Source organism: Crinia signifera, chromosome 19 (assembly GCF_055691185.1).
Source record: "Crinia signifera chromosome 19, ASM5569118v1, whole genome shotgun sequence".
Lineage (NCBI taxonomy): Eukaryota > Metazoa > Chordata > Amphibia > Anura > Myobatrachidae > Crinia > Crinia signifera.
Genome location: NC_139226.1, coordinates 27,192,426 through 27,206,549, shown reverse-complemented (window position 1 = coordinate 27,206,549; position 14,124 = coordinate 27,192,426). Strand labels below are relative to the sequence as shown.

At 42.8% G+C, this 14,124-nt stretch overlaps 1 protein-coding gene across 3 annotated transcripts in view; it reads right to left on the bottom strand.

Annotated features, from left to right (window-relative positions):
- POU2F2 (POU class 2 homeobox 2) overlaps nucleotides 1-13,873 on the bottom strand; it is an 88,219-nt gene extending 74,346 nt beyond the window's left edge. For 2 of the 3 annotated variants that reach the window (XM_083162211.1, XM_083162214.1), the window contains exon 1: nucleotides 13,439-13,873. In XM_083162211.1, the coding sequence (XP_083018337.1) occupies nucleotides 13,439-13,547 (109 nt within the window). In that variant the 5' untranslated portion in view covers nucleotides 13,548-13,873. The remainder of the gene's footprint in view (nucleotides 1-13,438) is intronic. The other variant, XM_083162212.1, reaches the window with a different exon arrangement.
- Nucleotides 13,874-14,124: the final 251 nt, after the last annotated feature.

The window sequence follows — 14,124 nt, the reverse complement described above, 5'->3', positions numbered from 1 at the left end:
GGGGGCGCCGGGGGCTGCGGTGTTATAGTTACACTCCCCCCCAAATGGCCGCCCCCATATAGCACACAGTTCTCTGAAACTGTCTGCTGTATGGGGGCGGCCATTTTGTGGTGGTCCTCAGCAGAAGAACGGAGCCGCCGGGACCAGCGTGATAGGTAAGGCTGCGGGGGATTGGGGGGGGTTTGCATGGGCGGCGGAGGGTGCTTGGCGGGGGGCGCCCCCCTAAAGGCGGGGGGGTGCCCAAAACTTAGCTACGCCACTGGCTACAGTATGAGTCTGCTATATAACATCGGCGTATGGCTACAGTATGAGTCTGCTATATAACATAGGCGTATGGCTGCAGTATGAGTCTGCTATATAACATAGGCTTATGGCTACAATATGAGTCTGATATAACATAGGCTTATGGCTACAGTATGAGACTGCTATAACATAGGCTTATGGCTACAGTATGAGTCTGCTATATAACATAGGCTTATGGCTACAGTATGAGTCTTCTATATAACATAGGCTTATGGCTACAGTATGAGTCTGCTATATAACATAGGCTTATGGCTACAGTATGAGTCTGCTATATAACATAGGCTTATGGCTACAGTATGAGTCTGATTTAACATAGGCTTCTGCCTACAGTATGAGTCTGATATAACATAGGCTTATGGCTACAGTATGAGTCTGATATAACATAGGCTTATGGCTACAGTATGAGTCTGATATAACATAGGCTTATGGCTACAGTATGAGTCTGATATAACATAGGCTTATGGCTACAGTATGAGTCTGCTATATAACATAGGTGTATGGCTACAGTATGAGTCTGATATAACATAGGCTTCTGCCTACAGTATGAGTCTGCTACATAACATAGGTGTATGGCTACAGTATGAGTCTGATATAACATAGGCTTATGGCTACAGTTTGAGTCTGATATAACATAGGCTTCTGCCTACAGTATGAGTCTGCTATATAACATAGGCTTCTGCCCAGAGCCGAATTTCCCATTAGGCACGTGAGGCACCGGCCTAGGGGCGGCACATGTTTGGGGGCGGCACTTGGATGCCTGTGATAGTACTGTCAGCCCAAAATGTACCAATAACTGCAAAATATCCACTGTACTGCACTATATTCCATCTTAAATAGAGTGTAAATGGACAGGACATGCAGATATTGCCCCTGTAACCTGTCCTACTTAGTAAACATTATTGTTGTGCCTAGGGGCGCCTTCATCCCTAAATCCGCCCCTGCTTCTGCCTACAGTATGAGTCTGCTATATAACATAGGTGTATGGCTACAGTAGGAGTCTGATATAACATAGGCTTCTGCCTACAGTATGAGTCTGATATAACATAGGCTTCTGCCTACAGTATGAGTGTGATATAATATAGGCTTCTGCCTACAGTATGAGTCTGATATATAACATAGGCTTCTGCCTACAGTATGAGTCTGCTATATAACATAGGTGTATGGCTACAGTATGAGTCTGATATAACATAGGCTTCTGCCTACAGGTGCTTACTGTATTTCTGCTCTGAAAATATAGGTAAAAATCCGGAGTGACAGCTCATGCGTTCAATTCATATGCATTTATGCCGAAGCCAAACAGCATAATCAGCGCTTTAAATACTGTTTATAAAACACTTTCTGTACCATTCGGCCACATCTTCCATGTAAATGCTTCCGTGTTTTCAAATGGTACTTTCTCCAGCTACTTATATGCACAAATGTATTTATTAGATTAGATATATATTAAACTCACGGATTACAGTATTTATTTATTTATTTACAGTTTCTTATATGCGCAGCATATTCCATTGTGTTTTACAATTGGAATCCACAGCGATAGGACAAACTGGGTAATAACAGACAGACGGAGGTAGGAAGGCCCTGCTCGCAAGCTTACAATCTATAGAAGTAGGTAACATAGGTGCTATGGGCACAAGACTGACAGAATTACAGACGCAGTGCACAGAGATGAAAGGGGTGGTCTCCTCCTTATGTTTATCCATTATCTTACAGTATCTCCCCCTGTGTTTGCAGTATTCGGGGGGGGGGGAATGCCCCTCTCTATCCATCTGTCTGAATCTAATAGCACAGAAGCATATTCATACCTCTACAAATAAAAGTTTGCTGTTAAGAACCTTAATAGCATTAAAATACCCCCCCCCCCCCTTAAAAAATGAACAACGTGATTGTAGTGACCGTCAGCTCGCGGATAGCGGGCAAATAGGGAGGCGTTCCCAGATATCTCAGGTATCTCTGCAGTTTAGCAGAGCACAGATTTTCCTGATCTTAATCTTAACAACAGCGACCGCAGCAGATAAAGCAAGCACGCCGTTATGAGCACAATCTAATAGAAAAACATAAAATCAATCATCCTAACACATAGGGGCGATATTTACTAAAGGGGTCGGTTTACAGAAGTGGGGATGTTTCCCATAGCAACCAATCAGACTTTACTAATCATTTATCTAGGACCATTGAGAAGATTCTAGATGAGAACCATATAGGGGAAATCCACAAAAGTTCCGCTTTAAGGGGAATGTACAAGTAGGCGGAGCTGAGAGTTGTAATATTTATAGCCCGACAGACACTGGCAGTGAAAACAGTAACACAGGAACAATGACAATAAATGGGGACATGTATTGAGCGAGGATAGTTCTAAACATGCCCAATTGATTTGTACTTGCCAACTAATGACTTTTATAGCATCCAAAATCAATCTGTCTGCTGATTACTATAGTAGTGTTCAGCAGACCCAGGCCCGAGGACTTTTTACTCAGGCCTGGGTCTGCTGGAGTGGCCTGGGTAATGGTCCTCCCTCCCCGACTGCAGGGAGCCGGGCAGTGGGGAGAGAGATGACAGGCTACCGCCGCAACAAGCTGCTCAGTGCCCTTTGCTGAGCTGTGGAGAAAGACAGCTGCAGCTGTAGCCTCTCTGTCCCTCTCGTTTATTTTTTTCACTGGGGTATTGCCCCTCCCCCTGCCGGATGATCCGGCCCGGTGGCCACACCGCCTCCATTTTACTGAGACCCGGCCAACTTGTCGATGCCCCTGGAGGTCACTATAAAATTATATATAAATCAGCATTTTTCCTGTCAATGCATCTATCTATCTCCATAGTGGCACCTGGTTTTCTATCATCACTGTGTAATCTAAAGGGACGAGGCATGGAAATGTTTCCTTAACCCTTTGAGTGCCAAGTGAATTTGTCGGTACTTATGTATTATCTTGGCACCCGATTGGATTGATTGTATTCCTTAACTTAAGGCATACAATCAGACGCGATGGACGCGATTTTTGCGGTAAAATTGTGTCGATCGCGATGCATGCGACCAAATCGCGCATGCAATGCGATCAACGCGATTTCCTCATAGGAAAAGGTCGCCACGCTTCGGGTTGGCGTTGATGGTGGGGTGGCATTAATAATGAGGGGGCATACACCTAATGGGGGGGCCTGGGGGGCATTTAACATTGCCCCTAATGTGAAATGGAGTGTCAGGGAACATTTGGAACCATTTAACATTGATTCCTATGAAAAAATCGTGTTGATCACATCGCATGCGTGATTTGGTCGCATGCAAAGCGATCGATGCAATCGACGCGATTTTTCTGACCCGATGAAAACATCGGGCGCCGTGATAATACATAAGTACCAATTTGTCAAATTAGGTGTGAAAATTGCAGAGCAAACAGTTTTATCCACCACAGTGACCTATCATGTTACCTTATATAGGAAATATAATCTTTTTTTTTTTACACAATATTTCTTATTTGAATTAAATTTATATAACAAATGTGAGAGGCGCTGGCATTTTTAGTGGATATTTTGCACATCCCTCACAAAGATGTTGGCGCTCAAAGGGTTCAATTGTCTTTAGGATTGTCACCCCCTTGTACTATAATATTACAATGCCATTATTACTGACAGTTAGGGGTAATTTTACCAAAGCTTCTAAAAATGAAAAGAGGTGCCGTTGCCCATAGCAACCATCTATATACAAATGAAGCATATATAGGTACATATATATGTTATCTGAGGCAGTACTGTTTTTCCGGAAAAATAGGTTCAGGAACTCCAGGTCTGGGGGTGGATCAATTAAATAAAAAAAAACATATATAATAGAGAGAGGGAGGGAGAGATAGATGTATATATTGTATTTAGAAACAAAGGCACTCACAGGTGACTTTAAAATAAAACTTATCTTATGGAAATTAGATTTTCAGTTCCTGATGATGTCATATTTAATTAGAGGTTCAGGAACTGAGTTCCTGCTGGTTCCTGCTGAAAAATAGCACTGATCTGAGGTAATAAAAGCGCCCTATGGTGTAGTATGTCAAAGTCAATTCAGCAAACAAGTTTCCACCACCAACCAGTCACAAGGCAGAAAATGGATGTGTACCGTTTCAGGTGGTACACAACTACTTGCTCAATCACATTAACTGCCATCTTAAGCACAACAAACAGTCGGTCAAACAAACAGGAAGCAGCTGGGTGGCCATCTTGAATAGGTGCCTGACAAACATAAACAAGAAGCGGACAGACAGCCATCTTAAGCGAGTGTCAGCCACACCTAGGGGTACCTTTACTAAGATGGGCGTTCTATTTATTTAATATGGGATGTTGCCCATAGCCACATATCAGATTCTGTCTATTGTCTTCTAGAAGGTTCTAAATAAATAAGAAGGAGAATCTGATTGGTTGCTAGGGGCAACATCCCATCTTCATTTGAACTCCCATCTTAGTAAATGTACCGCTTAACATGTTACTGTACCATAGTGATGGAAACCCTGGTAATATAATGCATAGCACACTTCCAGTCTGACCAACAGGAAGTGATGCATTTATTTTATTTTTTTAAATGTGGGAACAAGGGAAAAGTCCAGGCAAAGAGCATGAAGTGACGAAACGCGTCAAGGGTATACTGAACAGAAACCTCAACCTAAACATCTCTTGGACTAAGATTCACCAGAAAATACTTTGGTACTTGTTTCCTGGCAGGGCGCCCAGTAGTGAAATCACATCGCATTTCGCAGCGTTGTATAGCGCTGTGCGATGCGATGTCCATATGAAGTGCACAGGAGTGCTTATACAATGAAATATCGCATGGAATCGCAGGGCACCAGGTGCAATGCGATGCGATATTCATATTAGATGCACCCATGTGATGAGATGTGATGGGTGCTTACTTTGAGAAGTGATGAGATGAGATGATGAGTGCTTAGTATGACATGTGATGGGTGCTTGCAATTGAAACCACATATGTCATTGTTTAGTGTCACCTTTCCTATCAATGCCACCCCTAAGCGTGGCGAGCGGCGGCGGAACGCGTCCTCTGACCTTTTCATACCCCCACTATCCACGTTGGCGGCGTGGAGTTTATGTTATTTAGTGTGGCGGGTGCAGCGAGCCACCAAGCCTGAAGCGTGGTGAGCGCAGCGAGCCCCGTGTGGGGACGCGGAATACATGTAAAGTAATCCGCGTCCCCTCGCCACACTATATTAAATCAACTCCACGCCAAAGTGGTTAGTGAGGGGGAAAAGGTCGGAGGATGCGGATAGTGGTGGTGTTTTAGGAACACATTCACACTTGCAAAATCATACAGCTGACACAGTAATGATGACATGTGTTAACTAAGAACTGTAAATTTACTAAAATAATTAAAGCATAATGATAATAATAACAATTAATCAATTAAAAACAGTAAAACATTAATTAATAACAAAGAATCACAGTAAAACATTAATTATTAACAAATCACTTAATCATCCTTCACTGGCTCCCCATTCCTTTCCGAGTTCTCTTTAAACTCCTCACCACCACCTACAAGGCTCTCTCCTCCTCCTTACCTCTCTTCACTGATCTCTATCCACGGTACTTGTGTAGTTTCATGGCGCCAGTGTGCGTCTGAGTCCCCTTGCGGGGCTCGCTTTCGCTTGCCCACACTGCGGGCTTGGTGGCTCGCTACGCTCGCCACGCTATCTAAAATCAACTCCATGCCAACATGGATAGTGGGGGTATGAACTATCCATGTTGGCATGGAGTTAAGTTTGTTTATTTTAGATAGTTTGTGGCGAGCGTAGAACCCGGAAGTAGCACGCCATGCTGGCGCCGTGAAACTACACAAGTACCCTATCCACACTCCCTCCCGTCCTCTTTGCTCTGCCGCCGACCGCCGCCTGACCTCTCACCTAATCACCTCTTCCCACTCCCGTGTCCAAGACTTCTCTCGCGCTGCCCCCCCCTGCACTTGAACAACCTCCCGCCACCCATCAGGCTTTCTGATTCCCTTATCTCCTTCAAGCGCTCCCTCAAAACCCACTTCTTCCGACTAGCCTATCCCTCCTCCTCCTAACCTCTTTCACTCCTCCTATCCTGCCTAACCTACCCCTCCATCCGTTCCCATCCGTTCCTACTTATCCTATTGTATTTTGTTTCCTCCACCCACCTCCTTTTAGTCTATTAACTCTTATGAGTAGGGCCCTCCTTCCTCACGTACTCACCCTACCTCTTTACCTCCCCCCAGCGCTCCTGTCCTGTTCTTCCCTTCCTCTACTTCATCTTCAGTCTCCTCGACCATTTCGACACCTACTTCAGAACTGATGCTGATTTTAGTTCTACCAGCTATACCCCTATTTATGCAGTATTTTATCAACACACCCTGTACATTACCTTGTCATTTGTTTTTTGTTTGCTATGTACGGCGCTGCGGACCCTTTGCGGCACCTTATAAATAAACAAACTACTACTACTACGCCTCCCGCATCCATCTGTTGTACAAAACAGCTGTCTTTTTGGAAATGTCCAGCTGTTGCTGACAGTACTCAATGGATGTCAGCTCCTTGGCCCATGAGTATATAAAGCGCAACAGGGTGACAAAGGACAATCGGCACCCAGGAAACCAGTGGGCCGCTATGTGGCTCACCTTCAGCCGGCACGCTTTTACATGGCAGCGCCACATACATTCCTTCACAGAAAGGCGCATTATGTGGCCATTCGCGCAATTCTGCGCCACCGGAAGGAGATCGTGTCCTTGAAAAAAGGCGATAGCCTCCTCCTCCGTCTGAGGCAGCGTAAACATAGTCATAGATGCAGCCATCTCATTAACTTTCAATAAATCACCAATAAATCACCAGCAGCTCTGAGGGATTCAGTATTGAATCCCGGCGGTCGGGATCCCGGCGTTCAGAATCCCGACAAGGGAGGGACGTGGATCGCCCCCCCCTTGCGGGCTCGCTGCGCTCGCCACGCAGCGGGCCTGGTGCCTCGCTACACTCGGCATGCTAATTTATTCTCCCTCCAGGGGTGTCCTGGACACCCCAGGAGGGAGAATGTGTCGGCATTTCGGCGGTCGGGATTCCGGCGTCGGGATTCTGAACGCCGGGATCCCGACCGCCGGGATTTTAACTGCATCCCGCTCTGAGGTATGCTTCTTCTCCTGACAGAATATCACCTCAGAGTGATTTCTGGGAGGATCTGACAGGGGGCGGGAATGACAGGAAGCGGGAATGGGAAAATCGCATCGCATCGCATGCTACTATAACTTAATGCAATGTGATTTCACTACATTCGCGTACGTAAGAAAACTGAGCGCCCCGCTAGGAAACAAGTACCAAGACTTTTACTGTTTCTTTGATGTACAGACATTTTTATATATTATTTTGTGTGAATGAATGTGAAAACTGTACCACACTATTGTGCATGCCTTCTCGCTTATATCTTAAAACTTAAAGCAAGGATAAACTTTTTATGATTATCGTGTACTGCAGGTGTAGTGTTCGGTTCCTCAATTATTGTAGAATAATTTAGATTATAGTCAGGTGCGGCACTCATAGGAAAAAAGGATAATAGCAGACACAATTAATATGCCAATGTTTCAGGCCTATTTCCTATGAGTGCCACACCTGACTGGTCTAAATATAAATATATATATATATATATATATACATACACCTTGATGGAGTCACATTGACGAAATGCAAAGCTTCTGATACCTACCGCTTCCCACAATACAAGCTACAGTATACCTCCTCTTTTATCAGTACTGTTACTGTATTATCCTTGTTGCTACACTCTGTTGCTTACCATTTATTTTAAATGATTTAACAGACTCGCCACAATTCATTGTTGGTCGCCAAAAGTCCTATCCCTATACTCACCAGAAGCATTGCTAGGAGCGGCCCACCACTGCTCTTTTAGTACTGAGACACTCTTTATTAAACATAGAGAGTGTCAACCTAGAGATGAGCCATATTATATATAGATATATAGATATATATATATATATATCAAATATTTGACATTGTTAATAATCATTGTATTTTATTGTATGTACTACAATTAAATATATACCTACCAGTTCTACTGTTTTAATTAAAATCTGTCATAGTGTTTCCCGGTAAGTCGGAGGTGTGTAAGTCACCAATGTTAAAGCACACCCTCATATCATGTCACCAGAAATAATGGTTAATGGAATAATATTTAAATTATAACATAAAGAGAGTTAAATTGATTTCTATAGCCATTTATTCCTTTAGAGACACAATAGTCCCATTACCAAATGGCTGCTTTGCAATTAGAGTACCATATTTGTGGAGTTTGTATGTTCTCCACATGAATGGCTTTTTCCTGGGTGTTCTGGTTTCCTTTTTCACTCCAAAAACATACCGGTATTTTAAGCCGCTTCTGACCACAGCGTGTGTTTTTGTGTGGTAGGGAATTCATGATAAAATAGGGAAGATGCGAATGACTGGACATTTTCTGTACAGCGCTGTGTACCATGTTGGTGTCATATGAAGAATATTAACACTGCAATTTGATTTAAAAAAATATATGACTTTTAAACTAACTTTTTAGTAAATATACCCCTTAGTGTGACAGGTGTCTACATACACTCAGAGAACCCACTGCAGTATCAAGAATTAAATGTGCAGTCATCCCGTAAACTTTTTAAAAAATGTACAGGTAAATTCCTCAAACGTCAAGCAATTGATTTTAAGTTTTACCTCTTCCTATAATACAGCATATGTGTTTTCACTTATTATAAAAAAAAAAAGTATATATGCATAAACAATTCGTTCTTATCTGTGGTTTGCATAATGTGCAATAGCGCTAGTACTGTAACTTATGTTTCTAATTGTAAAGGCTTGAACAATATATTACTACAAACAATATGTTGCAGACTAGGATTAATACATAGATGTGCACAACAGGAGGCCTGAAATCATTGTTCGGGGGTTACAAAAAAATCAACATATATGTAAACAAATTTGTATTGCGCAGTTTGAAAACAAAAAGATGAAATTATAATTTTGTCCGCATCTGTTCTGCAAAAACATCGGCAGGATCATCTATAAAACTACGACAATTCCGTTGGGTTACCGAGTGCAACCACAGCGAAACTGTAGGGTGTATGAGTGTGTGTGCATGTATATCATTCAAAGCACCTTTTAAATAAGGTATTCCTCAATAGCAGGTCAACAATGGGCAGAATATATGTAGCTGCATGAATCGAAAAATATGACAATAATATATGTTCAATTAATTAATGACGTTGGTGCATATATGTATAGATTATGCAGAGTTGGGCCATTATTCTGAAATAAAAAAAAGTTGCGAGTCCTCAATTAAAAAAAAGTATTACTCCGCGCTGATCAGATTCAGCAGATTTGACTTTTTCTCGGAATGTGTAATCACTGGTACAATATTCCCTTCTAATATAAGTACTGCAGCATGAACAAGTGTTGTACAGCTCACAGATTGGGAACGGATGGCCACCCCTGCACAGCCAATGTAACTGTGACGTAGTACCGGGTTAATACCCCTCCAGCATGCAGTCCATGGAGAATGTCTGCTGCAAAATATCACCAATTTACCTGGCTATTATACCTTAAATAAAATGTGTAACTTAAGGCACTTAAATCCACAGTGTAAGTATATTTACCATTCCAGAACTGTGAGCATCGTGGACACTATATATACAGATGTACAAAACCGTAAAGATGCAAAATACTTTGGCTATATATATATAAATCTGAATATATATTTTTTTTATATATATATATATATATATATATATATATATATACTCAGATTTATATATGCAATATATATTGCTGTGTATATTGCATATACAGCAATAAATAGAGTATAATAATCCAAAAGTTCCATGTGTTAGGTCATCTGATTGGCTAAAACAGCGGCAAGTCAACTGATTGGATTAATAATCAATAATTGTCACACTGCGGAGAAAGCAGGAATTTTGCTCTTCGTCGTATATCAATTACTTTACCTCGAGACACATACTGGATAATGTATTTCCAAACCTACATTGTTGAAATGCTCATTTCATCCTATGGGATAATTATGGGGACAGAGACATGCAGTACCAACCAACAGAGACCCTCAGCTTCTCCCACAGATGTATTTAAGACCATATCTGCTTATCGACCCGCCATCTCCGAGGGAAAATGTCTACCACAGCGAACCTGGCCACTAATGAATATGGTACTTTCAGGTGATGTGCCCCCCCCCAAAAAAAAAATTGACAACATCCCAAGAGATTTCTGTCAGATTCTCCCACTTGAAAGTTATTAACAAGGGCCAATTAGTGGCACCAATACTTATATGATAAGCCATATTCTGACTGCGCGGGATAAAATCCTAATAAAACGATGAGGTCTTAGCGTACATTTTTTGGCCACAATCCATCACCTTTCGTCCCCCTTGACCACCCCCTAGAATATTTAAAGCACCTGCCTGAGGTAACTGCCCCATGTTTGCATTTTTAAGACAATTCTGCCCCCCGATTTAAAAATCTTCCCGCCCAAAATCTCATTCTCAGTTCACTCAGATTGTCTATACTTTAACATAAGTGATCCATTAGGCCCATTCGTCTCATTAAACTCTTCTTTGAGGAATATTTAAAATAAAAACATACTATTAATTACTTCTAAATTAGGAGAGAAAATGCTGGTTCTGGCCACTAATAAGACATACATACAAGATACATACAAAATATACAGAAAACATCAGTCAGCTATTTATAGTGTAAAATAGGCATAGAAAAAAAAAAATAAGAATAAAAAAATATATAAAAAAGAACACTAGCAATGTAAAATATATTATAGGTCATAGTATAGCTCACACAAAAATAAAATAATATAACAAAAAAATTCCAAACTTTTTATGTCTTAAAGACGCTGTATTTCATGGCCAAAGGCTACAGAAATGGCGGCTAGGAATGAAAATTCCCATTGTTGTTAAAAGGGGTTTTTCGGTTAAGTCTCTGTGTTGACTGCTTTGAACCTTATCGAACATCCCACTGTATGTCTTACAGAAATTTCCATTTTTTTTTTGTATTTGTGCTTTGACCTTATCCTTCTGAACAATATCATTTTAGTATTAGATTTTTGTATTTTTCATATGTAAATGTGCTCAATATAGTCCCATTGGAAAGTCCCCCAACACAAATATTTTTATTATAGAGCAAATTTACCAATCAACTTTGAATTTTGCAGGAAGCAGTAGGCCTAAGAGCTGACAATCTAATAAGGGAAATGATCATTCCCATACACCACAGCTAAACCCGTTTTTATTACTACGTCTCACCTTTTTAGTTTCTTGATGTTACCTTACTGTCATTGACATTAAGTCGCTGTACAGTAAACTCACACACCGCCATCTTACTCTGTACCACTAGCGTCGTCAGACAAGAGACACGGAATTGAAAACTTTGATCCTTAATCAAAGTCTGTCTTGAGTTCCTTTATTTGTTGCGACCAAAATAAAAACCCATCTTTTATTCACCCTATTCCTGGAGGATTGTATCAGAGAATCATCTGGGGGTTTCACAAGCCTTTTCACTAAACCCCTTTTTACGTGAGGAGGCCACACTCAGCGAGCACTGCAAAATCAAATGTAATTAGTCTATTAAAAAGCCATTTGAAGATGCCCGTGTGTAGATCGAGAGACATTGTATGGGGGTCAAAGCCACCGTTCCAAATCACTCAGGTTCCAGGACAAACACCAACATTCACAACAGAAACGGTTGCTCTTTAAATACAAATAGGCAATAATAGGTCTGTTTTTATGGATGGACAGACAGACAGACAGATAGATAGATAGATAGATAGATAGATAGATAGATAGATAGATAGATAGATAGATAGATAGATAGGACATACCACCTTACTACCTATATACAGTAAGTGCTTCGTGAGGCCTATTATCGAGGAGACAGGATTTGCCATAACATGGACAATTATAAATGTAAGATAGTGAAAGCATGTGGATAGAAGATAGATAGATAGATAGATAGATAGATAGATAGATAGATAGATAGATAGATAGATAGAACATAAACATATGCTAGGAGAAATCACTCAGCAGATGAGGTTATTCCTATTAACCGACATATTTGATAGAATAATTAGTACACACAGAATAAAATATTTGTGCAATGTTACAACATTCTACAAATCAGTGTATTGATTTTAGCACTTATATAATAATACCAATAATAATAATAATACCAATAATAATAAAAAATAATATTTAACCCATTAGCCGCTGACACGCAAAAGAAAATAAACTCGTAATCATTCCCCGTTATGGTACATACATCGCTTCCGGGGAACAGTTTAGGGGCAATGATTTCGGCATGAGGAGCACATGTATTACCTGCAGACATGTCACATTACACCAACATAAACCTTAATGCATGCACAATGACAAAGACACAATACTGCAATAAAACACCACTTCTAAGGCGGAAGGGGGGTGCAGGGTGCACTATGTGTACCCATGCCCTGCAGCTAGACTCAAACATAAACATAACACCCAAATCCCAGTGCTGAGGCAATCAGTGAGCTGTGCCCCCCTCAGAACATGGCACACAGGCTGATGGGCAAGGCACATAAAGTTACTGTGACAAAGTCTCTGCAGCATAGGGGGAGAGAGGCACAGAAAGCCTCCTGCCAGTCTCTCTCCTCATTACTGAACGTGAGATGATTACAGCCAACCCCCTTGCCCCTCCTGTGCCCCCACCCACGTCTCTGCCAATTACACTAATCAGCCTTAATTATGCTAACAAGGGGCAAAGAGAAAGAGAGAGGGAGAGGGGGGGAGAGAGAGATGGGGACGGGGGTGCTCCCTGGCATCTCCCGGTGCCCAGCCTGGATAGGGGGGTGACAGAAGGGGGTGAGCATGGCATGGGGAGAGAGTGGGGACCCTGCAGCCCTCACACCCCACACTCTCTCTTCCTCTCTCTCTCTCTCTCCCTCTCCCTCTCCCCGTCTATCGACCAGGAGAGGCTGCATCCGCGGCTCTGACAGCCAGAGATCAATACAAACATGAATAAAAGGCAGCGGCGAGTTCTGGCAGCCGGCACTCTCTGCCTGCCTCTCCTGCTGCTGCTGCCGGCGGCCCGGGCTCTGCTTACCGTCAGCACCTGCCAGGCTGGACAGCGGCGGCGGCGGCGATTTAAAGGGCCATGTGTGTTCGGAGCCGGCTCGCTGAAACAGGAAGGGGACGGAGAGCGGAACAAACATAGCAGCAGCGGCGGGCGGGCGGCTCTCATACCCCGGGGTCACAGGCAGAGCATCGGTCCCAGAGAGGATGCTCTGCAGCTTCTCTTCTCCAGCAGGCACCGGATAAAGGGGGGTGGCGGGGGGAAGTCTTTTTTTTTTTCTTTGGGGGGTGTTATTTTTTTTTGTAGGGGGGGTAGTTGGTGGTTTTTGATCCTCTCTCCCTCTCTCTCTGTCTCTGGAGCCGGTTTAATTTTACAATATGGCCCCCACGCATCCAAGGGTCCCCCCCCTGCACAGCAGCACACACACTGCCTGCCAGTCCCGGCTATTCCATCTTCCACTTCACCATATCTCCTCCTCTCTCTCCCTCCCCTCTGCCTTGTCTGATGACAGCTGTATAAGCGACCCCTTCGTCCCTCACAGACCTCCCTCCACCCCCCCTGATGCCCAGGTCCCCCCCCCCTCTATCTCCTCTGACCACCTCTCACTCCCCCCTTTAGCCCCCCACCACCTTGTCCACTCTACTCCCCCCCACACTCACACCCCCCTTCAGCCCCCCCTCCCCGAGGTCCATTCCATGCACACAAAAGGAATTATT